The sequence below is a fragment of the Arvicola amphibius genome, chromosome 4 (genome assembly GCF_903992535.2).
Source record: "Arvicola amphibius chromosome 4, mArvAmp1.2, whole genome shotgun sequence".
NCBI lineage: Eukaryota > Metazoa > Chordata > Mammalia > Rodentia > Cricetidae > Arvicola > Arvicola amphibius.
The window spans coordinates 70,047,103-70,074,734 of record NC_052050.1 but is presented as its reverse complement, the minus strand read 5'-3'; the positions used below and the strand labels follow the sequence as shown (position 1 = coordinate 70,074,734).

At 43.8% G+C, this 27,632-nt stretch overlaps 1 protein-coding gene across 3 annotated transcripts; it reads right to left on the bottom strand.

The window, feature by feature from the left end:
- Positions 1-846: 846 nt before the first annotated feature.
- LOC119812158 (zinc finger protein 354C) lies at positions 847-26,886 on the bottom strand. 3 transcript variants are annotated; one of them, XM_038326589.1, is made up of 6 exons: positions 26,695-26,886; positions 25,642-25,705; positions 23,389-23,515; positions 22,510-22,602; positions 18,273-19,703; positions 847-5,425 (listed from the first exon to the last, which is right to left on the bottom strand). In XM_038326589.1, exons 2-6 carry the CDS (start codon positions 25,672-25,674, stop codon positions 4,380-4,382), a joined length of 2,730 nt encoding a protein of 909 aa, XP_038182517.1. In that variant the 5' UTR covers positions 25,675-25,705; positions 26,695-26,886; the 3' UTR covers positions 847-4,379. The 3 variants fall into 3 exon arrangements, with proteins under 3 accessions (XP_038182517.1, XP_038182516.1, XP_038182515.1); XM_038326588.1 differs by lacking the exons at positions 18,273-19,703; positions 22,510-22,602; positions 23,389-23,515 and adding exons at positions 6,952-7,044; positions 7,549-7,675 and having other exon boundaries at positions 847-5,806; XM_038326587.1 differs by lacking the exons at positions 18,273-19,703; positions 22,510-22,602; positions 23,389-23,515; positions 25,642-25,705; positions 26,695-26,886 and adding exons at positions 6,952-7,044; positions 7,549-7,675; positions 14,378-14,462; positions 15,523-15,652 and having other exon boundaries at positions 847-5,806.
- Positions 26,887-27,632: the final 746 nt, after the last annotated feature.

Genomic DNA, 27,632 nt, shown 5'->3' with positions numbered 1-27,632 from the left:
AAGCATCTGAGATTCTCCAATGAGGACTAAAGACCAGTGGCTCTCCAGGAATCCTCTAGACCTTTGGTGCTCCAGTGAGAAAGCACTCAGCTTCATGGGACTACTGGGTTCTCAGCCTCTCTGGTGTGAGACAGCTATTGCTGGACTACTCCAATTCTATCATGTAAGCCAGTCTAATGATTCCCTTTGAATATAGACCTGATTCTATTGATTCTGTGCTTCTGGAGAACCCTAATACAAATGGACTACATACCTGGAGACCAACGTATGCAGAGATCATGGTGACCACCAAGACGGTATGGACAGATCTGTAGATCACTTTCTTAAGCTTCCTTTTTCTGACATTCTATCCCAAGAGTCTCTGGTCCCCCTGATCTCCTGACTATAAATCCAGGGCTTTAGGTTCTTTTCTCTGCCTCACGTCACATCCACATCAAGCACAAGTAGAAAGAAACAGTGGAAACAAACTGATGAAGACCTTGCTGACCACCACTGGCTCACAGCTCCTCTGGCCAGAGAGAGGGGCAGAGCACAAAGATGTGACTGGCCTGTTCAGCTCCCACTATGTTCCACAGAAATGCCCAGAATGCCAGATTTCTGTTTCACACGTGTTTCCTTCTCTAATCTGCTGCCATTATTTCTGAGGGCATCTGAACAGCTGGCCTGGGTATCAGTTGTAGGCAGTGAGAGAGATGGCAGGGTGTGCATACATTATTTAAAGGAAAGCCAAATCCACCATCTCTACAGGTTACAAACATACTCATGGAAGATGAACTCTCAAACCTGTGTTTCTCTGCGCACAGGAAAGGATTCGGAACAGAAACCTCACATTTATCACTTTATAAATCATTTTTGCCTCAATTTTTATTAAATTTAAACATACATACAGACAAGTTTAAAGGGTGACCAATGAGAAACTCTATATCCACCACGAAGATTCAACAATCATTGATCAATTCTACAGTTTCAATTTAAAATATCCCACAGACAGGATGACTTGTCAACTTAAAACTTTTGCATGCATGATAGGGAAACAAACTCAAAATATTTCCTATTCTAAGAAAAATAAGCATACCACATTATCTAATACCTATTCTCATCTTTGTATTTTCCTAAACATCCCCTAAATGTCTTTTACAGTTTTTTTCCTGACTACATTTCTCAATAAAGGATCACACTTTGTATGTGGCTGTCTCAGTTGTCTTAAAAAAAAAAAAAAAAAGCCCACTTTTGTTCTAACATACTGGCTATTTGAAAAGAGCGGCTCAATGATCATTTCCAATGTCTTAAACTCTAGTTCTGTCTATGACTATATACTCTAACTTGTTACTCTCAATTCTCTGTAAACAGGAAGGTAAGTGTAGATAAAGAGATTTCTGTAGATTTCTACTAACTGGTTTTGGCAGTGTATCACAAATAATAGTGTGCTTCTACAGCCTTAGCAGAAGCCACAATGGTTGCTGCCCACATGAAGGGGAACTCTGCCTGCCAGAGCTCAATATGAAAGCAGGTACTTCTGCATAGCTTAATAAAGGATCTGCATAGCTGTTTTCTTTTGCAATTATGCAATGTTCCTTAAATTTTTTTCATGAAGTAGGTAGGCTTTACCATCAATCATTTTTGCCAGATTTAATGACAATAACAGTTATTAAATAATTTTTCTAAGCTTATTGGTTTTGTATATATTTAAAAGATGGCTTTCCTCAAATAATTTTATCAAGTTTTTTTTCCATAGCCTTTTGAAAATATTATATACAATTCTGTTTTTTTGATGTTTGAAGCATCCTAAGTTTGACCAAAGCATGCATCTTTAAGTTAGCCCCTGTGTCCATCTGTATTATATCAGTAATTCTAAAATGATGCTTTATCATATGGATATATGTAGGTGCATTTATATTCTCCCTGTACCAAACATGCACCAGTCATTTCTTCAAGGAGTTCTGAATCCTTTTGATGGTGAATGGCATCTGCAAACCTCCAAGGTTCATCTGGAGCCTTATTTTTCTTATAAATACACTTACAGACATACAGCTACTCTGATGAGCCAAAAGAAGTTAATCAAGAAACATATGCTGAATGCCTGCTTAACTCTAATTCTTTCCTCAGACAGAGGGTCTAATTAATGCTCTTAGGGCAATTTCTAAAATGACAAACCAATGGGGTAAGGAACTAGGACTAGGGGAGATATAAAATATTAAGGTGATGAGTAGATTGTTTAACATAAAATATCCATCTATAACTTTATACTTAAATCCTAAGGGCTGGAGATACAGCTCAGCAGTAGAGCACCTTCTGAGCTTGTATAAGGCCCTGGATTCAGTCGTCAGCTCTACAAAGAAAAGAGTATTAGAAGTTGTATAATAAAAAGACAGCCTTACACAGAAGCATACTGAAGCAATACCTCCATCTGGACCTTCGTTTGCTTTCAGAATTTAAGTACTTATTATAGAATAATAATCAGAGACAGAAGAAAAGTATATTCTCAACTCCACTACTAAGACCAACGCTAGAGGAAACTCTAAAGATAAATGATTACATCACTAGCAATAACATTTGAACAGGTTACAAAACAAAAAGTCTTCTTGAGCCTTGAGGATAGAAATGAACCTGTAACTATCATAGATTATCAGAGCTGAAGACCTCGGTTCTTGAAAAACTATAAATTAAAATCCCTCCTGGTCCTAAAGTGCTAACAGATTCATAGCAAGAGACTCTGTCAATATTGGCCTCTACAACACATAATATACTGTTTGGATGACAGTCTTCCCGCCTGTGTCTGCTCAGGCCAGCTTCTACAGTACTAAGCCTCTATTCAGCTATACAGAACCAGATCCACTACAAATACAAGAGAGCAAAAGAAAGTTCCCCTTGGGAGAAACATTTAATTTGAAAAAGTAAAATTCTAAATTAGTAAACTGACTACTTTTAATCATTAAGGACTGTGGAGAAAAAAATTCCTAAACTCTTTGTGTGTATATGTATATACATTAGCATACACATGAACACATGTATATGTGAGTATATACATGCGGCCAAAAGTATATACTTTGCCTATGATGATGCTTTGGTCAATGATAGACAACATATATCACAGTGGTCTCATCAGACTATAACTGGCCTGGAAAATTCCCACTTGCCTAATGACATCAGAGCTGCCGTGACCTTATAACCATTATAACACCTTAGGCACAATGCAATACTCACTCGTGCCAACAAACCTGCTGTGCTGGCAGCCAGATGACATTGCAGCACATACAACTATGTACAGTACATGACACATGACGATGGTGACAAACTACATTACTAGTTTACTCGTTTGCTATACTACACTTTTATACACATCCTACTAATAACATTTACACTAAGCATGATGGCTCATGACTGTAATCCCAGGATGTGGGAGGATGAGGCAGTAAAACTGCAAATTCAAAGCCCATCTGGGCTACATAATGAGTTCAAGGCCATTCTAGGCTACATAGTGAGACCCTATCTAAAATAAACAAGCAAACCAATAGAAAATTACTATAAAAAGTATGGATACATGCATGCATAACAATTAGTAAAAAAAAAAAAAAGAGGCCATAAATTTGAAGGAGAGTAGAGAGGAATTAAGAGGGTTTGGAGGGAGAAAGGGAAAGGAGAAACATTGTAATTAAATTATAATCTCAAAAAAACAATCTTTTAAAAGTATGGTATGTTTATCACCTTAAGAGAGCACATTGATTGGCTGACCCAGACCATCTAGGGTTGTCCAAGTGCAATGATGTTCCTATAAACATAAAACTGCCTATGAAGCACTTTCAAACTGTATCCCCAGTTAAGTGACATGACCATATATAGATAAAAGTCATGTGTGTGTACATATGAATAGATATGCATACATACACATACACACATATGTTGTATAAGGGGCACTTCATAAAAGCTTCCTTGTTGATACACAACAATTATTCTTTTCCTCTGTAGTGGTTCTTTATGAAAAGGAGGTCTCCCTATACCAGCTAACCACTTTAGGAACTGAGGCCCTGTAATTCTTCACATTACTAACTATTTCAGAGACTATCTTGAAAAGAAAATTCATACATGGAAGTTCTTAAAAAGAGATGACTATCTCATGAAACAATGCTTATACATAAGCAACTTACTCATGTGTCTTGTTTTTTAAATGAGGCCTTTCAAACTTTTTGTATGAATTTAAAAAAATGACAGGTTTAAAAAATCTTTTTGTAGTAGTTCTTAAATGGTTGACATCAGCATCCTTCGTATCTTTACTGTTCAGCTGGCCATGACTTAGTAGTAACTACTTGCTGTAGAAGTAAAAAAGATGAATCCATTTTGATTTGTACTCTAGTTACTACTCTTCTGGTTGCTGTCTTGGATTAGAGGGATGAATTAAAATTCTCAGGCTTGTCTCCTCTTAGAAATTTCTGATATGGAGTGAGAGATGAGCCATAGATAAAAGGTGTCCCGTATTCCTTCCATTTATAGAGCCTTTCTTTCAGGTGGACTTTTTTGTGTCTACAGAGGTTTGACCTATAACTATAGGCTTTCCCGCATTCCATACACTTGTAGAGCTTCTCTCCAGTATGGATCCGCTCGTGTTCAGTGAGGAACGAATACTGGCTGAAGGCCTTTCCACACTGATTACACTGATAGGGCTTCTCTCCAGTGTGGATCCTCTGATGTCGATAAAGGTTGGATTTACAGCCAAAGGCTTTCCCGCATTCTTCACATGTGTACAGCTTCTCCCCAGTATGGATCTTGCGATGCTCATTGAAGGATGAATACTGGTTGAAGGTCTTCCCACATTCATTGCACTGATAAGGTTTCTGTCCAGTATGAATTCTCTGATGTTCAATAAGGGTGGAGACACGTGTAAAGGTTCTCCCACACTGTAAGCACTGGCAAAGCTCTTCTCCAGTATGGAGTCTCTGATGTTCAGCTAGAGATGGGAACTGACTGTAGCCTTTCCCGCACTCAGCACATTTATAGGGTTTCTCCCCTGTGTGGATTCTCTGATGTCTGTGAAGCTTTGCTCTGCAATTAAAGGCCTTATCACACTCGGCACATTTGTAGAGCTTCTCCCCCGTGTGAATTCTCTGGTGCACAGTGAGGGTTGAACACTGGCTGAAGGCCTTCCCACATTCCCGGCAACGGTAAGGTTTCTCTCCGGTGTGCACCCTCAAGTGTTTAATGAGTGTGGAACTGCTGCCGAATGCTTTCTCACACTCACTACACTTATATGGCTTTTCTCCAGTGTGGGTTCGCTGGTGAGCCAGGAGGGAAGATCTATGGCTAAAGTTTTTCCCACACTCACTACATTTATAAGGTTTCTCCCCAGTGTGAAGCCTCTTGTGCTCAAGAAGATGAAGACTTTGGGTAAACCTCTTCCCACATTCATTGCAGGAATAAGGTTTTTGTCCTGGGTAAATCTGGAAGCTTCTCATTAAGTCAAAATCCTGTGGTAAATCCTTCTCCAAAGTGTGATACATATCAGGTTCCCTTTCTAGGGGATCACTCTCTTGTGAGACAAGCGCTTTATCTGTAAGCAAGGGTTTCCCCAGCTCAGGCTCTGTGGTATTTCCATCTTCACTGACAGCTTCCTTGGGTGATGCTGCCCCCTGCTCATGAACTTTCTTTTCTTGCTCCTGTGTTGTTAGGCTCTCAGATTTCACAACTTTTCCAAAGTTGGTTTTCCAGTGAGCACCCTCAGTGGATGCATGGTTTATTAGTCCATGAGATACTTCTTCAATAAAAATATCTTGTTTGGGAAGCAATGTTTCTAACTCTGGCCAAATCTGGAAATCTGAAAAGAATTGGAAGAAAAATTAATTCTTTCTTGCTGGAAGAGAGACACGGATGCATCAGAAGGCCAATGAGACTGGCAGCAACATGTACGAAGGAGGTTGGGAGCATCCTGACGCCAAACGTGGACCTGAAACTGGAGGGAAAGTAGGACGGCAAGAACTACACGTAAGGTTAAGAAGCAGGTGGGAGAATAAACTGGACCAATCAATGCACTTCTAGAGAAACAAAAATAAAGACAGGGAAGATAGAACAGAACAGAGAAGGATATGGACCATGTGGAGAAGCAGGCTGAAGTAAGCATGGAATTCGCTCCTCAGGCTTTCCTCACGTCCTCCTCTGCAAACACAGGAGGCAGGCAGGTAGCTCCCTTTACTTTCTTGTACTCACACGTCACTTGCATTATTGCATTTTTCCCCCATGCTACCTCTGAAACAGTCAATAATTTAAAAATATTTGGGCTGTTTTTCTTAAAATTGTGACTTTATATTCAACTGTACATTCATCACAGCCTGAGAGAGGGGAAAGAACTCTGCCAAAAAGATGGTATTTTGATATTAGAAATTGCAACAGCCCCAAACACAACCACGTTTGATCTAATTTGAAGACATTGATCAAAAGGAAAAACTATAGAACAGGTCAGCCATGTGCACCAATCTACATCTCAGACTGAACGAACGGCATATTTTTCTGGCTATCTCTCATCACTTTCTATCTTTCTGCTAGGCAAATGGAGAAATGCTATTTTCATTTCTTCTATAATTGGAACCAGAAGACTATAATCTCTTTGTAGGAATCTTATGAGAATAATGAAAATCTGTAAGTTTTGTGAAGTCAGTTTGTCCTGAAGGTCTGAGTATGCCCAACCCCAAGTTCAGCTCTGACTCTAGGTGAAAAGATTTAGTTTAAGTTCATATTAAGAACTCTGAACTAAAATTCATCATTCTTTACTCAGTCCATACTGAAAATGGATTAAGGTTACATCACTGCATTGAGATGGCTGCATGTCAACAAGCCATCTGTTTAAAAACAGTAGGCCCTGAGCACCACACAAGGGCTCATTACTTACAAATGCCACCGTTGCACTGCCCTCTCATGACACAAGCATGTAGATCCCTGCGTCTCCATTCCCAGTGGCTCACTCACCTCGACAGGGGTCTTTGCGGTCTTTTCTGGCCATGCAGGGATCTTGTCCTTTTTGCAGTTTGCCAATCACCCAAGGTATTGAAAGCTGGATCCCTGCTCATGAGAAAGGGAACAGAGTTGGGATGAATGTCCTGAATAGCAATCGCAGAGCCTCTTCAGATACCACTCAACAGCAGGGAAGGTCAGTCTTGGAAGGTGGGACACACAGTGTAATCACTTCCCAAGGGCAATGAAGATTAGGGCGTGGGGCAACAAGCAAGGGCCAATTCAAAATGACTACATGGTTCTGGAAATGAACTTCTTTGAGACAGGGTATACCTGTACGTTTTCCAATAACATCTAAATGTCTTAGATAAATTTCAGACTCTAAACTGGGATGTAGTCACTGGCCTGTGTCAGAAAACTGGGAGCAAGATGCAAGGAAGGGCAAAAGAAGGGAGAAGGAAGCATAAACACTATGAGAGAAAAACAGACTTTCACTCTTCGGAGATGCGACTTCCCCTGCAGCACAATGGGGTAGAAAACAGTGGGCTCTGAACCCAAAGAAGAAGCTTCAAGATGTTCTTCTAATACATTGTTTAGAGGCAAACCCCTTACCCAGGGAGGCCAGGTTGCTGTAGTTCTCCAGCATCACCTCCCGGTACAGGCTTCTCTGTGCGGAGTCCAGATGTAACCACTCATCCTGGCTGAAGAACACGGCCACATCCCTGAACGTCACAGGCTCCTGGAACAGCAAACCCATCCCTGCTTACCCTAGAGCAACAGTTCTCAACCTGTGGGTCACAACCTGGGGGGAGGGGCTGAATTGCTTTCACAGGGGTCACATATCAGATACCCTGCATAACAGATAGTTACATTACAATTCATAATGGTACAAAATTACAGTTATGAAGTAGCAACAAAAATAATTGTTTGATTAGGAGTCACCACATGAGGAACTGTATTAAAGGCTGCGTTAATCGGGAAGGTGGGGCAGCACTGTCATAGCCCATCATCCTCATCATCTGGATGAAGGGAGCACGGTGCATACCAAGAAATTCTGAAACTATCTCAGAATACTAAGTATTCTGAATCATCTAGTTATGTAATTTCTGGGTGATAGTTATTAACTATTTTACTAAGCAAGTATTTATTAAGAACCACTAGAATCAAAGAAATATGACACCAGCTGTGGAGGTTAGGGATTGGAGGGGGCAGAATCCCTGACAGTAGGGAATTAAAATCCCAACCTAAAACTTTATAGTGTTTCTAAGCAAGCACAGCCTTCTTTCACTCAAAATCTAAGCAACAGAAAGAACAATATAAATCAGGATACATGTAGAGCAATGCAGGAAAGCCGAGGAAATACCAACCAAACACTAAGAAACCCCTTCTTCTAAAACATACTTAGTGAGTATGTTAGGGATTACGGTAGGAACTGTGCAAGCGCTATCGCCTTTAAATCTTATGAAAACCCTCTAAGGACAAGGCTATAGTTACAGCATTTTGCGAATGGAAAAACATGTCTAGAAAGGGTAAATAAGCTAGGTCAGGAAATTGACTCAGTGGGTAAGGGCACTTGCCTCCCAGTCTTTAGAACCAGAGTTTGATGCTGAGTACCCACATGGTAGAAGAGAACCAACATCTACAAGTTGTCTTCTTACCCCAAAACTTGTGTTGTGTCTCAGACATACATACTCAATAAATAAATAAATGGGTTAAGTAACCTTCCCGAGAGAATATTAGAAAAAAAGGTAGAACTAGGGTTCATGTTCAGGTAAACAGACTTCTGAGCTACTATCAAGTTTCTATTCAATGTGAAAATCAAAAGAACCATAGGATTTGTAAAACTGTATAGATGTCAGACTGTCAGTAAGAAAGTAATTTCAGCCTGACGGTGGTGGTGCACGCCTTTAATCTCAGCACCCAGGAAGCAGAGGCAGGTGGGTCTCTGTGAGTTCAAAGCCTGGTCTGCAAAGAGGGTTCCAGGACAGCCAGGACTACACACAGAAACCCTGTCTCAAAACAAACAAACAAACAAACAAACAAACAAACAAACAAAAAAACAGAAAAGTAATTTCTTCCAAAAGAAACTTAATACCCATATACAAGAAAGCACAAGTGAAGGAAAGAGATTCTTGTATAACAGAGATGAAGCTTTAGAACAATGTTATGGGTATTTTACTGAGAACCCATCAAAACGGGAAAAGTATATCATTTTATTTTAACCTTGCACTTTTACTACTGGGACTGATTCCATCACAAGAAATACTCTCACCACTATGGAGGGACATTCCTCCAGAATGGTCCCTGGCAGGCAGGTTACTGAACTTGTGAATGTGATGTGCATGACAAATGGACTCTGGAATTGTCTACTTCAGGGCTGTGAGATAGGCAGACTACCTAGATTATTATGCAGGTAGAGCTGTAATGACAATATCATATAAGAAAGACTCAGGGGGCTGGAGAGATGGCTCAGAGGTTAAGAGCGTTGCCTGCTCCTCCAAAGGTCCTGAGTTCAATTCCCAACAACCACACTGTGGCTCACAACTATCTGTAATAGGGTCTGATGCCCTCTTCTGGCCTGCAGGCATAGGTTCAGTCCCCAGTAACCACAAAAACAGCCAGAATCTAACTGAACTTCTAAAGCAGCTTTTCTATTGTGCCTTGCTATGGTCTGGGTGTGAGATGGCCTCTACGTGCTCATGTGTCTGAACACTCACTTGGTCCCCAGCCTAGGGCACTGTTTTGTGAGACTGTAGAATTTTGGAGCTGTGGCCTAGCCAGCAGAAGTGGATCACTAGGGTGGGCCCTGGAGAAATCTCATTTCAGTTAGGGTTTCTCCTTTTAGATCTATCCAGAGGTGAACAAGCTCTACTCAACACTACCATGTCAGAGACCAATCTACTCTGCTATTCCTTTTCCTGCCATGATGAACTATAGTCCCTCAAACCGTGAGTCAATAAATTCTTCCTCTTTTAAGTTGCTTCTGTCAGATACCTTGTTCTAGCGACAAGAAAAGAAGCTAATATATACTTCTTTGCATTATTGGTTCTTTCTCTGAGAATTACAGCATTCTTAGTTCTTCTCTACAGCAAACATATTCTTCAAAAAGTAGCAGAAACTTGCAAGTATAGAGAACATCGCCATCTCTTCTTTATGTTATGGCTATGGGGTTTTCCCAGTTTACAGGACTGCACCAATCATACTCCTGTACAGCTTTCACTTAGAGGCAAAGGAGACAGCACAGCAAGACTGAGTGAGGAGACCAAGATTCCATTGCAATCCTCCTTAACAGTGCACACAGACCTTACAGCAGTATCCCTGGATCTGTGTGAAGCGACTTGTGTTGAGGAGCCCTCAGAGGAACTCTTACTTACCCAGTCACCTTTCTAATGCTCTAACCTGAATTCCCAGCGAGCACAACTTCCTCTTAGCTACCAGAACTTTCTAGAATCTTTCTTGTTCTGCTGGCAACAAGCAAGCTAAATTTCTTTGTGTCTGGGAATGTCTTCTCTTCATTTTTCCTTCATTCTTGAAGACAGTCTTCAGTGGATACAGACTGAGTGACAGTTTCTGTCTACATATGAAAGCCATTTGACTTTTTCTGGACTCTGGTTTCTGATGAAAAGTCGATGGTCACCATTTCTCTCTGTGTAATTTTTTGGTCTGCTTTCAAATTCTTGTTTTTTGTAATTTGACTATGACTGTTCAGTTCAATATGATGGACAGCAGTTATGAGTGGCCATTACCACAAACTGTGGCTTCTCTAAGTGATATGTGCTGTGTATTTAAACATTTAACAGACTGGTTAAATGCTTAACAGATTGTTAAAGTGTGTGTGTGTGTGTGTGTGTATGTGTGTGTGTGTAAAGACACACACATATATATACAAATGTAAGCATAAAGACACATGCATGTATGCACAAACACTCAGTACCTTGATAATTTTATGTTGGTCATATGCAAAATAATGTTTGTATAAAGTGTATTAAATAAAACGTTAGATTACTTGCTCCTATATTTAGACACTTGGACTGCATGCATGGTTCACACACTACTGCCAGTGACGGGTGACTCTTACGAAAACTTCCTTCTCTCAAAATTCTCCTTTACAACTGCAAAATACATTTCACTCCTTAGATTCTGTAAGTTATATAACCACATTCCTGGAGGGTGGGTATTTATGTCTTTATTTTCTATGTGTATATGTATATGCATATATTTATATTTGTACACATGTGTGTTGCTGTGGAATAATCTTTTGTACACTGTGAAGAAGCATCACTCTGGTTGATTTAATAAAAAGCTGAATAGCCAATAGCTAGGCAGGATTTCCAGGCACAGAGGATGCTGGGAAGAAGGGCAGAGATGAGAGGAGGCACAGAGGAAGCAGGAAAGCGTAGATGAGATAGCCGAGCTTCAGGGCAGCACATAGATGAATAGGAATGGGTTAATTTAAGTTATAAGAGCTGGCTAAAAACAAACAAACCGAAGCTATCGGCCAAGTTTTCATAATTAATAATTAGTCTCTGTGTTGTGATTTGGGAGCAAGTAGTTGGGACAGGAAAAGGCCGCCTACATAAGAGCTAACTGTAGTGATATTTCATTTATATTTTAATAAATAAAGCTGAAGATCAGAAAGTAAAACAGCCCCACTGATCAGCTTTACAGACCAAGCAGTGGTGACACACACCTTTAATCCCAGTAGCCACACTAGTTTGCCATAGAAACCAGGCAGTGCAAGCCTTTAATCCCAGCCATACATGGCTGGAGACAGAGGAGACAGCTCTCAGACACAGATTCATTCTGAGATTCCTGGAGGCAGGATTGCCATTTCGGACTGAGGCAGAGGCTAAGAGTCAGTGGTTGACTGTTTTGCTTTTCTGACCTTCAGGTTGAACCCCAATTTCTGTCTCTGAGTTTTTATTAATCATGCTACAGCTAGTGGGACAAGCCCAAGCTACAGGCTGAGCTTTCATAATTAACAAGTCTCGCTGTCATGTTTTGTGAGCTGGCAGCCCAAAGAAAAATCTGTCTACAAGTTCCCAGTTGGTAGACTGCTTAGGAAGAATTAGGAGAGTGGGCTTTGAGGTTTCAAAAGCTCCATGAAAGGCCTAGGCTCTCCGTCTGCCTCCATCTTGCGGGTCAGATGTGGCTCTCAGCTACTGCTCCAGTGCTATCCCTGTCTGCTCAGTCACACTTATAATGATAGCCATGGACTGACCCTAGGAAAGTCACGCAGCAGCAGCACCTCAGTCCATGGAAACCGGCTCTGAGCGGCTGCTGAGCATCTTTTCCAGGGGAGTCATACAGAAACATCCATTCATCCCAGGTAGAGAGGGCACCAATTCTGCACACCTCCAGCATGGCAACCCCATGCATTGACTGAGTTCTTACGGTACTATGCCCCACCACAGCATGAGCAACTCTGGAAACGTCTCCAGCCAGAGTCATTCTCCCACCTCTGAGACCCTTCACACCACCAGCTACCCGGTCCCTAACACACACACCTAGGGAAGGCATGAGTGGGGATCGGAATCTCTGATTAGGGCCTTGGGACCCTCTTGCTCCTCCCATGACATCCTCATTAGCACAGACCTAGTTTTCTGTTGTACTGTTCTCCTTAGTTCATTGCTGCCATTACAGGTCAAGGTCTTCTGAAGGTCACCAAGTTTTACTCTGTGCCTCGTGATGGTGCCAGAAGGAAATAGCTACACTACAAGTTCAAACTCTTCCATAACTTCTCTTACCTAAAATGAGAACTGTCTGTCCATACAGACACACAGAGAAGTATCCCCACCTTTGGACAGAGGATAGCCCAGGCCAGAGTGAGGACTGCTGGCCACTGTATTCTGCTGGTGTTTGTCACTACCACAGCACTGACTTTACAGGGGAGAAACAAGCTGAACCAAAGCAGATTTACAGGAATTCAGAGCTTCAGAGACTACTGAGGATGAACCCATCCTGCTCGGTTGGCTTTGGACCAACCTCCTACTTCTGATAACACTACAAAGGTAAACATCAGCTCTGCTATTCCTTAGGATTTAAATTATCCAATGAAGAAAGGGAAGTACTCTGGCATTACTAAGTCTCATTAAGAGACAGTTCTTTCCTCTGGATAAAAAGGACAGAAATTCTACCTCTAGCCCTAGATGGAGTCCTGACACTCTAAACTAGCCAGAACTTTACATATTCTGTGTTCTTCCTTTAAAAGTTAATCCAGGAGCTGCAGAGATGGCTCAGTGGCTAAGGGCACTGGCTGCTCTTCCACAGGATCCAGATTCAATTCCCAGCACCCACACGGTGTCTTACAACCATCTGTAACTCCAGTTCCAGGGCATTTGACAACTTCTTCCAGCTTCCATGGGCACCTGGCACACACGGTACACACAAACATGCAGGTAAACCATTCGTACACATAAAGTAAAAATAATAATTTTTCAAAAATTTTAAAGAGCTAATCAAGTTGGGCCTGTCAATTACCTGGCGAGGAATTTGCTTCTACCTGCTTCCTCCACTATCAAAATCTGATTCACCTGAAGATATGCTAAGGAGAAGGAGGACTAATTGTCCCTTAACAAAATAATGTATTCATCCTTCCCAGAAGCCTTTGGGTAGTGTCTTGTAGGCTTCCATCATGTAGCCTTTGGAGATTGCCCGATTTTTAGAGTTACCCAGAAAATTGTAACTTTTCCTTTGTACCCTTTTCTTTTTTTCAACTACTGAACAAAATCCCAAACAAGCTTTCATTGGCGCTCTGGGGCGTCTCACGACTTCCCTGAAGCTACTTCCCCTACCACACAACTTTCTGCCTACTATGCAGTATCATGACCTCCACTGCTGAACCTGCCTCTTAGATTCTAACTCTAAGGTATGGCTTTCTTCCTCTTTTCCATCTCCCTCCTCCTGGCAGCTGCCAAGGTTTACAACCTGTCTGCCCTGTTATTTTTCTCAAACTCTAATAACATTTCCTTCAAGCTTCCTTCTGAGTACATTTCTAAATTCTTTTATTAATGAAATTAAGAACCCAAGAGAGGGGACCAAATTCCCTGGCAACAGAAGGTATTTTAAATTATAATGAATGACCCCCATACCTCTCCTTTGGCTAAGAAAATGGGATAGACATTCCATCTAGAGGATCCCGTTACCCCACCTTTTTGTTTTCTTTTAGAAAAGCATCTGGGAGGTTTTGTAAGATGGTGGTTACAGGACAGTACCTGTTCTGGACCTGGCAGAATTCTTTGTCCCCAGGTCTACTCCTTTGATAAGTGGAAGGTGGAAGGCTTTTGTACCTTTTCCTTGAGGGTCAGCTTCAAACTGGACTTTGCATATCTCTGTTGAAAGCTAATTTTGCAAGTGAGAAAAGTAGCAGGGGCTAAGAAGGGGAAACACAATCACATCTTTGAGTCAGAAAGCAACTTATGCAAAGACAAGCTTCACTTACTGTTCCTCGAGCAGCCAGCAAATCCACAGCCATTTCCTTTCTTAGTTTTCCTGCCAAAGGAGAGCTGAGTGCTGACAAAGTATGCCTGGTAAGGGGAAAAAATGTGGTAAGGAATTCTGGTACCAAGGAAAGGCTCGGAGTAAGGAAGTTAAAACCACCCACAATGGAGATCTGGAGAGGTGGGCCAGTGATTAAGAGCACTTCCTGCTCTTGCAGAGAACCTGAGTTTGATTATCAGCACCCATAAACTCCAGTTTCAGGGGACCCAACATCCTCTTCTGGCCTCCTCAGGTTCTGTGCTCACGGACACACACACACACACAAACACAGACACATAAACATGATTTAATTTTTAAAACACACCCATAATGGTCATGAGATCCCAAGAAAGCTATCCCCTATAAACTACGCAAACCAAATGGTAAGAATGCTGACCAAACCAATCTGTCAGAACTCCATTCCTTAACTACACTTCTAATTTACACTCGTCCCTCCACGCCCACCTACAGGCCTACTAGCGCCTAGTATAAAAACTGTAGCAATGTCAAAAGGCGGGATATGCCGGATTTAAAGTACAAAGGATGATGTGTCCAAGTTCTCTGCAAATTCATTGCCAGTCTACCTAAAGGACTTGAGTGCTGGCCGTTTGGGAAATCCTGGCACCAGTTCTCTGCGCAGCAGAGGTGGGGCTGTGCTGCCGACGTGGCTGAGGCGGATAGCCAAGGGGTTCACAGACTGCCCAAACTGACAAGACATTGCAAGGCGTACAGATGAGGGAATTCTGCTTCCAGTCCATGTCTCTAGACAAGTCTAAGCGAATGCTCCGGCCACACTATGCTTTGGTTTCTTCATCTGCACCGCGGGCACAATGGGGCCCATAACTTGGTATTAGATGCGCTTATTCATCAAGTTGGCCTAGACTGCTAGGTATCAGCTGTTGTTTTTATGACCTGCATCGCTAAGATGCCACAGAAGATGCACCGGTCTCCGGCCTACGCAGTCTGGGGCCCGCCGCTCTCCGTGACGGGCCGAGCCAGCCGAGGGGTCCCCAACTTAAAGGCCGCACAGCAGACGCCAGGCCGCGCCAGGCCAGCGGCGAAGCCCACCGCCCGCTACGCCCCGCCCGCCCACTCCGTCGCACTCACGGACGTCGGCGCTCGCCCCAGCTGCCCTCAGCACGAGCAGTCTCGAGGATGTCTGCCCAAGACGCGCACTCCTTGCAGTCAGGATCACCTCGGCTACGAGCGCCCCCCAAAATGCCGTGAGCTGCCCCGCCACCAGGAGAAACCCCAGAGAACTACCATTCCCGGCATGCCTCGGGGCTTCTCTGACTACATTTCCCAGAAGGCAGCGGGACCAAGAAATAGCTGAGTGTAGCTGTGGTTTAGCCCGTGTATTCAGGGCTGGTTGGGGGGCGGGGGGTGCACTACAAACCTGGCAACCTCTGCAAACTCGGCCAGGCTCTCTCAGTCAGTCCTCAGACTTGTTCGTTTGGCGGGCAAAGTGATATGACAAGACCAAACCGGAATTTAGTGTTTGGGAGTTAGGATCCCACCCACACCAAGTACCAAGCTAGTCTGCTAATTACTCATGGAGTTACAGGACAGCCAGGGCTAGATAGATAGACTTATGTCTAAAAACAGACAAAAAGTCCTAGGAGACTCTTTGTAGCCTATACCACTAATCATAATTTGAATCATTTTAATGTGTTACAATACACAGAAAATAGGGTTTTCAGGGTTTTTGCTTGTTTTGTTCGTGACAAGGACCTTGGTATTTTGCCAAGGATGGTTTCAGCAGCTGAAGAATTAAAAAGTAAAAGTATTTGATTGAATACACACACTTAACCTTTTATTTATTTATTTAAATCCAGCTAGCTGCTGAATCCTAAGATCAATTGCCATTTGGTTGGAACAGAGAGGAAAGGACCTTCAAAGAGCCTGCCCATCCCTATCCTCTAGGTTTTTGTTTTGTTTTTTAAAGACATACATAATGCTAACTCTCTAAAGCATCTTTCTGATTTGGAAAACCATCTAGAAAGACAACATAACGGCTGACGTGAGGCACTCTCAGAAGCCATAGGCTATTGAGCAAAAATCCCAATTCCAGGAATGTGTTGCCTCTCTCAGTATTACTGGCCAAAGTATTATTGGCCCCTATCACCTTGTAACTTACAAACTTTATTGTCTCTATGGGTGTTTGCATCCTAGAACTACGTGGAAGTCCCTATTGTTGAAGATATCACTCAGTTTCGTTGCAGGACGTGGAGAAATCAGGCTTGGATCTGGCTGGAAGACCCCCCCTCCCCATGCTAACTCACTTTCATAGTGCTGAAAAGCACTGTGCAGACTGCTGGGGGAGACCTGACGCCAACAGTCTTGCACAGCTATGGACAGAGTGTGCTAATGCCGTGAGTATGCCAGGGAAGATAAGCTCATTGGTATGGGGAGGCTACTGCTATTACATTGTGGAATAAGTATTACATGCCTTCAAAACATTTGTGTTTGTGGACATTGATTACCACTGCTGTTAACACCGGATGTAGGGGGAAACCTTTAGTTTTTAAGTGTGTGTTTGTGTGTATGCACACATGAGCAGAGATGCCCATGGAAGTCAGAAGCCTATGGAGCTGAAGTTACAGGAAGTTATGGATCACCCAGAATAGGTGCTGGAATAGAACCAGAGTCGTCTGCAAAAGTTAACCATGGGATTGTAATCTCTCCTAACCTGAGAAAGGCCCCTCCCTGGGGGGGGGGGTAATTACTGTGGTGACACAATTGAGCATGGTACTGAGAATAAGGACGGTTGCTGCAGCATATCTACCCAATGCTCAGCCATAAATGGGAGAAAATAACCAGACATCTATATTACTCCAAGACAGAGAACATTGCAGAAGAGGCAGAATGGAGGGAGGGGTAGTGTTCTATGCTTTGAACTTACATTGAATGGAAATAAGAGAAAGGAGGCTCATACGACTTGGGAGCCTCTGGAAGCCTCTCAGGAGTTTAGATAAGCAGTGCACAGTCGCTACAGGGAGCACAAGGAAACAGGCACAGTTCAGGGCCACGAGCTGTGCTCTCTGTGGCTACACGGTGACATAATTTCTCCTTTCTAACTGTGTGTGTGTGTAAATTAAATTTCAAAAGCATTTGTCTAAAGAGCCTTTACTTCTCAATTTAACACACCAAAGGTAGTTACTTTCTGAGAAAAACAAGTGGAGACACCATGCATTCTGTGAGTTAAAGTGCCTTTAGGTCGGAACCAGAGGGGGTATATGGCGGGAAGACAGTGCAAAGGGCCGTATATACCTGCGTAGCTCACAGTGATTTCCTTCTCAGGTCAGTGACTCAGAGAAAGGAAAAATGAACCATAAGCTTGAGCAATAAACAAGAACTTGTTTCCAGAGTATTCAAAACCAAACTTTAGTGACCATGAGGTAGCTACAAGTTACCTATGCAGATTTCTTTTCTCATTCTTCCTAATCCAGCTATTTTGCATTAACACTGAAAGGCTTTGTCCAACACAGATCCTAGGCTCATCTGAAGTCTGGTGATTCATGGCTCCACTTTGACCTACATCAGCAAGTCCCCCGTGACGTTACGAAAGCTGGTGGCTGTTGAATTTGAATCACTAGAAAGAAAATATTAATCCTTCAATTTTAGAGTCAACTCTAGTCAGTAAAACTTAAGAACATGTGGAAAACATTTAAGTTTTTCCAACACTCGCAAGTCTATCCTGCATCACAAACGCCTGGTGTTTGCTGAAGTCTAACTTGATGCTCACCCCCAACTATTATCCCCTCTCTCTCCAGGATGACGCCTGCTACAGTCAGCATGGAACGGGTGTCCTTTGGCAGATTTACCATGTGCATCTTACTTAGATGGTTCTTCTCAGGAATGAGTCTTCTGATGGTTGGCAAGAGATGAACTCTGGCTGAAGGCTTTCCCACATGTTTTGCATTTATAAGGCTTCTCTCCGGTGTGTGTTCTCATATGTGTCATAAGTGAGGAACTCTGCCTGAAGGCTTTCCCGCACACTTTACAGCTAAATGGTTTCTCTCCAGTATGAATTCTCTGGTGCTGAATAAGGGCTGAGCTTTGGTTGAAGGCTTTCCCACAGTCAGTGCACTTGTAGGGTTTTTCACCAGTATGGACTTTGCGGTGAGTATTGACTGCGGAGTGGCAGCTGAAAGCTTTCCCACATTCCTTACACTGAAAGGGCTTCTCGCCCGTGTGGATTCTGTAATGGACATTGAGTCGTGAGACCCAGGAAAAGGCCTTCCCGCATTTATCGCACTTGTATGGCTTTTCTCCGGTGTGGATTCTTTGATGTTGGATAAGTGCTGAGCTTTGGCTGAAGGTCTTCCCACATTCCTTGCATGCATATGGCTTCTCTCCAGTGTGAATTCTCTGATGTATAATCAGGGCTGAGTGGTAACTGAACACTTTGCCACACGTATTACAACGAAAGGGCTTCTCTCCGGTATGAATACGGCGGTGTCTGCTGAGCCGCGATACTGATGTAAAGGCTTTCCCACATTGGTTACATTCATATGGTTTCTCCCCCGTGTGAATTCTATGATGCTGAATAAGAGACGAGCATTGGCTAAAGGCTCTCCCGCACTCGTTACACTTATAAGGCTTTTCTCCGGTGTGGATCCGTTGGTGATTATTAAGGGACGAGCTGACTTTGAAGGTTTTGCCACATTCCTTACATTGATAGGGTCTCTCTCCAGTATGCATCCTCTGATGCCCAATGAGCGAGGTGGTGAATCTGAAAGCCTTTCCACACTCACTACACACGTATGGTCTTTCTCCAGTATGGACCCTCAGGTGCAGTGTCAGGGACGAGCTTTGGCTGAAAGCCTTCTGGCATTCCTTACATTTGTAGAGCTTCTCTCCGGTATGGATCCGCTGGTGTTTGCTCCGGGAAGAACTGTGGAGAAAGCCTTTGCCACAGACATTACACTTATAGCACCTGCGCGTTGTGCTGACTCCCGGCTGTTTGAACAGAGCTGAGTGCTGCTGTGGGCGGGCCTTTCTTCTTCTGGAGACAACTCCAGGTTTGCTAGTAAATGGAGACTTGGCGTCAGGATTTCTCAGGCGCTCCACGCCTGTAAAGGCCCTCTCTTGTATACAGCCTTTTCTAATGGAAAGCAGCAGTTTGCTGAAAGCTTTGTCCTTGTTGCCTCGCTGCTCCTCCAACTGCTCCTTATTTACATACGTTTTCCCCAATACAAGGTCAAAATAATCATCAACTCTGTGAATTTTCAAGACTTCTCTCCTTTCTTCTTTGGAAACTATGGATTCAAACAAGCTCTTCCATCCTAAATGAAACAAAATGTAAGTGATTATTGCACTGGGAAAAAAGGAAAATGATACCAAATTCATGAACACAGCTAACAAATCCAAACTCAGAACCTTAGGGAAGGTTAGGAACAAGGACAAAGGAAAAGAAATAGGAGGATAGACATTCCTGAAAGGAAGGGTCTGAAGAAATTATGTGTGGGGTAGGGGGCCTGAGGACATCAGATGGCAGCTCTCCCAGTAGGAGGGGTGCCAGTCTTGATTTAGCAACAACACCCAGGTCATCAGGTGTTTCTGAGCAGAGCTTGTGTTCCTATTCAGTTTCATCACCCGGATCAGGTGTCAGTATACTTAGGGAAATCCCAAAAGAAAACAGTAGAGAGGAAGAGGAGGGAGGGAAGAAGGAAGGAAGGGAGGAGGAGGAGGAGCCTCTGCTCTCAGTTTCAGTCTCAGCAGTGCCACTCTGGTCCTTGGCAGAGTGCTAATGTTGAAATGAGTATTCTCCCATAGACAATGCAAAGGCCAAGGCTCTGGGATTACAGGCAATAACAAGGAAGGGGCAACTCTCATAGGCTTCCACTGATAGTCAAGCAACCAAACTGCCAAAGAAGTAACTAGGACCTTATGAAAACTGCCTAAGAACAAACAAAACCAAGGGCAGTGTGCGGTGGTGGTAACTACCCTGATACTTTAAGCTGGGTGATAAGAAGATGACGTTGAAGATAAAATCTAGGGCCCAAGATGGTGAGATGGGTAAAGGTGCATGCTTGCCGAGCCTAACAACTTGAGTTCAGTCCCTGGGACTCAAACAGTAGAAGGAAAGCGCTGATTCCTGACAGCCGTTCTCTGAGCACCACACTCAAGCTATGGCTTATCCCCCAAGCCCCCTCCTGCACAATACAAAATAAGTCAATATAAATAAAACATAAAAACTAAATAAGAGCCAAGATACTTAGGAAACACTACACGAAATGAAATCATTGATCCGAAAGAAATAAATTTATTTTACAAAGGTGCTTTCACACTCTTGATTATAAAAGAGGTCACCTGTCCCCAGAAAATAGGAGAAATAGAATCAGGCTGGGACTTGTTCTCGACACTCGCTGCGTAAAGACCCGTGTGGACACTGCTGACAGGGAGCAAGGAGTCTAATGCCAGAATTCTACCCCAAAGCCTGTTTCTCAAGGAGAGAAGAAAGAACTTAGACACATATGCACACTGTACACATAAACTCCGAAAAAAATATTCATGGAAAATATCCTCATCAAAATAAAGGAAAATCTAAGAGGGACAGTTCATGAATGGCAATACAAAACGAAACTGACTCAGAATGCCCAGCTACTGCCAGAGAGGAGTGAATTCTGGGTAAGCAGCAGGGCCCAAGAGAATCATCCTCTATACCAGAAACAAAGACAAAATCCAAAGCAGAAGAGAAAGGAGGCACTTGTAATGTGGCAATCCGAACCAACAAACTCAGCCGACATACAGGACCAGCCCCTGCTGTCGACAGCTTACGAACTGCCTGATAACTATCTGCAAACCTGTTTAAGTCCTGTAACTGTCACCAAATTGGCACACCTAGCTTCTCTTGTGCATTTGCACATGTACATATTCTTCTGTTGTTTTGCCTTAACAATGGATATTGAGTTACAACGTCAAAGCAAAAGCCCAAGACAGTATGGCGATATGTTATTATGAAAATTCAAAAAGTCTGGAACTTTTGTTGGACCTCACAGCCAGAGTTAATAATACACCTTGAGATCACTTAAGATTCAAGACTGATACCCTACTATGTACTCAGTCTGTTTGTTTAACCTCTCTTTATGAGAGCAATGTAATGACCATCCTTACTTGCCTTGGATTTTCCATGTAACCAACTTTTACAACCTAAGCTAATGGATAACTGTAATCTAATTCCATGCCCGTGACCCAGAGAATAATGCATGTGTGTATGCATGCATGCATGATGTGACAGTCACTTGTGGAAAGCAAAAACTATGTTGAAAAGCAACAATATAAGATGAATATTGCCATAAATGTTGAAAGCAGCACACAGATATTGCTTGATAGCATCTGCTCGTTATCTGGGTCAGTTGAGTCAGTAAAGTTTCATCCCTTGTAAAACTTTGCTAAAGATCTCTGTAAAATATCCCTCATTCTTTTCCCCATAGTCCTGTGACATTCAATAAATACAGAGGAGAAGATCTTTGGTGGGGATACACGTGGGCACAGGGACAGCATTCCTAGGACAGCATTCGGGTAGGCACAGATTTAGACTCATATAATAGACAAATTACAAGCAGGAGAGATGGAACACATGGGGAGAAAGAAGTAGAGAATTGAAAACTGGGCTTGTTCTTGGTAAAGCCATTCCAAGGGGAAGGGCTCTGATTTATTTTCCCTAATGTGACACCAACACGTTTTGGGTACGCTGAGGCTATTACTGATGCATTTAAGTGAGAGGTGGAACAAGGGATGCACTACAGTCATGAAAGCTATGTTCAAACCACGAAAGCGAAAGAGGCTGTTAGTGCAGTAAGCGTGAAGGGAAGGATAGAAGATTCAAGACGGGCAGACATTACCAGCACGTGCTCTCAAATGACGAGCGGCGCTTGACAAAGTGCGACCTATGCTTAGAGAATTCGCCTTTCCCTCTGAACCCGATGGACTAGGTGACCAGAAACAAAGAGGGGAGACATGTCCTTCCCAGCAATCTCCATGTGCTGGCACATGGAAGGAGGCCCCTGGCCAGTGTCTTCTGAGCATAATCCCCTTATTGTCCCTGGAAGGGAGGAAATACCAAGTCCTGATCCCCCTGCCACTTACCCAGGTAGACACCTTGAAGCACTCCGCTTTCCATCTGGAAGTCTTCTGCTTGCTCTAACTGAGAGATGATCTTTGGCTTGGAAAACAGAATCCCTGTCCATGAACAAGAAGACAAGAGTGGCATACTGGTATGGAGGTCCAGGTTCAGTGGACCCCAAGGTATGGGGGTACAGTGCACAGGAGGAGAAACAACAACCTAAAATTGGGCTCTTAGAGGATGTCCAGAGTTAGCCTCAGGATATGAGTCGGGGCTCTGGCTCGGCACTCCCTTTGGTAGGACGGCTTAGGGGACCCAGAAACACGTAGGGCCCGGATCTACCCTTGTTCCTGGGGCTCATCTTGAGGACAGTTTCTGGTCAGCTAACTAAGCATCCTGTTTGTTCCTGTGATCCCTCTGCCCCACCTGGTGATTAGCTGTAGGGCATTGTTGACTCCATCATTGGTATGGTAATTTCCCACCTGCCTGGGCGGAAATCCTTGTGCAGCAGGGAGGTATATAAGGATTTCCCCAAAGTTAAAAAAGAGGCATTCGGCTGATCTCCTGTCGAATGACCCAGGTCTCTCTGTGTGTTCTTTCAACCTCCAGGCCCTTGCCCGACTCGCATATGGTACAGTGGTGTGCAAACTGTACCGAGGGGGTAACACAGAATCGGGTGTTACAGAAACAGAGCTGGGTTTGGAGAGCCGGGAAGAACACAAGAGAAGGTGTTCTTTATTAACTCAGCCATATTCAGACTTCTCAGAATCGGCAAGGGGAAAAGCAGCCATGACTGGGCCCATCCACAGGCCAAACCTAACCAAACCCTTCACACGTCCTCCCAGGTAGAGGGTAGGGATCTTGTTTCCACTGCAGATTATGCACCCCAATAAACCCCTTACCCAGGGAGGCCAGGTTGCTGTAGTTCTCCAGCATCACCTCCCGGTACAGGCTTCTCTGTGCAGAGTCCAGATGCAACCACTCATCCTGGCTGAAGAACACGGCCACATCCCTGAACGTCACAGGCTCCTGGAACAGCGAACCCATCCCTGCTCAGCCCAGACCACGCCCACACAGAGTGAGTGAGGAGCAACTCTGCGAGGGTTTTGAGTGGTTCAAGCCAAGCAGGCATCTCTGAACAACAGCTTCATTAGCCAGCATGAGATTTATGACATTCCTACAGTGACTCACTGTGCCCTAAGAAAGCTCAAATACAGCACCCTACAAGAGAAATCCTGACATCACAAAACAAAATCAGGAAGACAGGACAGAACTTGAGACTAAGAAAGGTATGAGTCATCAAAAGGGAGATGGTGCGGTGGCTTCCATGTTTCTGATAATCTACAAATCGTGGGCGGGGCATCTGCGCACAACACACGAGGCACTTCTACGGTGGAACTGCTAGGAGCTCACTCCTTTACCAAGCCAAAGGCACATCTCCACAACCAAGCTGCTCACAAAGCTTAGCATCTTTCCTGCTCTGAAAGGGCAAAAGGAAGTGAAATATGAGTGCTTTGACTTTCCTCCCTGGAAATGAAGGAAGGGACAGTGCCACCACTTCTGTTTCTTTGCAGCACTGAGAATCGAACCCAGAGCCTTGAGTAGGCCAGGCAAGTACTCCATCAACATCCCCAGCCCCTACTCCTTTTCAGAACCTCTGTTCTTTTCAGATGTATGTGACTCTGTGAGAGTGTGTGTGTGTGTGTGTGTGTGTGTACTAGAAGTCAACCTCAGGGGGCAACTCCTCAGTATGCTATCCATCTCCTCTCACTGGCCTAGGCCTTGCTGACTTACCAGGCCAGTTGGCCCATGAGCCCCAGGGATCCACTTGCTTCTCCAGGGCTGGGATGACAAGCAACATGCCATTGCTTCTGGCTTTTTTGCTTGTGGTCGATGCATTGCATTGAACTTAGGTCCTCAGACTCGTGTGGCAGGTAAATTACTAATGGAGCCACCTTCCCAGACAGTTTGTGAACCTTCTTAATGGCTAAGTCATTTGTCAGTCTCAACTCAGAAACGCTTCCCCAGAAACTGGTACACATGCCTTTCTTTGAGTAGAATCATGGCAAATGCTAACATGCCTTTAGACTAGAAAAGCAAAACATTTCTGGGTTTCTTTTTTTTTAAAAAAATATTTATTTATTTATTATGTATACAATATTCTGTCTGTGTGTATGCCTGCTGGCCAGAAGAGGGCACCAGACCTCATTACAGATGGTTGTGAGCCACCATGTGGTTGCTGGGAATTGAACTCAGGACCTTTGGTAGAGCAGGCAATGCTCTTAACCTCTGAGCCATCTCTCCAGCCCCATTTCTGGGTTTCTTAAAAAATAAAACAAGTTCAGCCAATCAAGCACCAAAGGAGCATGGCTTGCACCCATCATCAGGGACTCTAAGTCTAAATAAACAAAGCTTGAACCTACCGGTTTCTGTGCTCTGCTTCTGCATCTATGCCCTGTCACCTTGTCCTTCTGTTCCTTTGGATGTAGCCCAGAATCACTTCCAGTTATGAGGCAGATGTTAAATATGAGTATGAAGGTAGGGGCTGGGGTGGGAACAGAAGCTCTATTGCTTAATCTTAGCTTTATGGCCAAAGGGTATCAGAGCCAATGAGCATTGAAGAGGCAAGCGAGAATAAGACTAGTCTGATCTGACAATCGGGTCACAAGAGCTAAAGTAGATTAACATACACTGGGGAGGCAGGGGAGATAAGCTTTCCACTAGTCAACCGTGTTCACTGGAAAAAGATATTTAAAACTGTAGCTGACACCCTATGGGCTGACCCCATCTCTTGGACAGCTACTCTGCATGTACGAGTAAGTTCCTGGTCTATGCTCTAAGAACACCTTACTTGCTGAGGCTCTATATGTCTTGCTGAAATCTTCTTCAGGAGAATGCAAGAACCCGGGACTGTCTAAGAGCCTGACAGTCTAATGTCTGCTCGGTAGGTGGGGGTGAAGGATGCCAGTTAACCCCTGGTCTGTGGCCACGTAACTGATTAATGGAGACAGGAAGAATCGCCCTTCAGGAGTTATGACCTCACCTTTCAGCAGTTTCTGTTCCTCCTTGAGCACAGAGAAGCTCAAGAAAGGATGAAATAAATCCGCCTCTTCTGCAGACCGAAGGCAGCTCAAAAAGAAGTGGCCTTTACTCACCTGAACCGGGGCTGGCAGCAACCTCTTGGCCATTCTCCCTCTGTGGCCCCTCCTGAGAAGACACCTGAGGCACAGGAAGAGGCTGTGAGGTCCACTCATTCTGACTGCTCTCCAGACCTCACTAGGCCAAACCAGCCTCCCCAAGCAAGATGGAACCTGGGAATGACCACCAAAACCAGAAGCAAGCAAAAAGCACACCTCGTATGGCTGCCAAAGACAGAAGTAGGCAACAAGCATGCCTTGATATTGGGTCTGTGGTCTTTTCACTGGAGAATATGAATAAAGACAACTGAATCGAGCAATTACAGCTATCGAGTCCATGAGCAAGGTAAAAGGGACCATGGCATGCAACTCCTGGAGGCAAGAGAAGGTATAAATATTGGACACACTTGACCACTCTACATGAAAGAAGTGACTGCAGAAGCCACTAACTAGAAACCAGTCCTCTCATCCACGTGGGCGTTTGCCTCTGTCAAAAGAATTACCGAAGTCTCTTTCATTAACCAGACTCTCGCCGCTCCCCTCCCCCGCACACGCATGCACGCATAAGAAACAGCACTAGCTAGCATTGAGTTTAAATTTTGGAGAAAGGGGGCTGGAGATGCAGCTCATGTAAGAGCGCATGATACTAAAGTCCTGGGTTCCATGTGCAGCATCCTTCCACTCCTTTCCAACAGTAAAACCTTACAGCAAAGGAACAGAACTTTATCAAAAAAAGAATACGGATTGTGGGGCTCACTTTTAAGACACTGTCCAACACCGAAGACCGACAGGAACGATTAAACAAAGTTTGGGCTGCGGGACGGGAAGCCTGCAGGCGCTGTGCTCAACAGCTCTGACTCGAAAACCTGAAGCCTGCGGCTTCCTAGACCGCTATCCCGGCTGCGGGTCCGGAAGGACCTGGAGTCAGGGCCAAGGCCTGCACCTGCCACCGAGGCCTCTGCGCGTTCCAACTCCGCTCGCTGCCTTGCTACAGTTTGTAATAAAGTAGTCCCACACTAGACCAGAATGGAGTGAGTATAATACAGGTTTCTTTATTAGGGGTAGACTCACAGATCAGCAGTCCTCAACGTGAGGAGACACTGGAACCGAATCCAGCAGCCAAGGGGCCCGCACACGCTTTTACATATTGTTTATATAGTACATGTGACCACGCCCAAAGTGGGCCAGTATCTTAAAGGCTATTGGCTGAAGAAGTTCCCACAGCACAGCCCCACCCCGTGGGCTCCTAGCTGCGACCGCTTTGCTTACAAACCAAATAATCCCAACACCCAACGAAGAAACCATACTGGACTCAACTGCGCGTGCGCGCGGCCCCTGATTTCCATTACGGACTACATTTCCCAGATGGCACCGCGACACTCTGTTCTGTGCCATGGTGGGAGACTGGAGCCTAAAGGCTGGAAGTCATCACCTCCCAGGCTTTTATGCACGTTGCATTCATAATTACAATGATAAAACTACTAAAAAGGGCAAAGTGAGTACGCTTTAAAAATGTAGAATAAGGCGCTGGTTGCTTAGTTTCAGATGGCGAGAGGACTGTCTTCTTTGATTTTTTAATAGAAAATTATGTTTTTTGTAGCCTACAAAAGAAACAATATGCACCATTTTCCATTGCTGGCTCATACTTCAAGCAAATTTCAGTTTATTACTTTATTTATCTTAGGTATATTAGCTATTGATAATCTGGCAGTCCAGATTTTCAGGAAAGCAAAAAGGTAGAGTTAAAATTTATTTATTATTTGAGTTGGACATTTTTAGCTCTTTTTACAAAATTTTGACCTTGTCTTTGTCCACTGTAAAGGTTCTGAAGAATGACAATTCAACCACACAGTTAGATAAAAATTATGCTCTCTAGGTAGCAATTAACACAAAGAGCTCCTTAAAGAAGTCCACAGCAAGCGACACATTAGATAAGAACAGTGCCTGGAAGGAAGAAAGCCAGCAAAAGTTGTGTTATCTTCTCCAAGGAATCAACATAAAGGACTTCT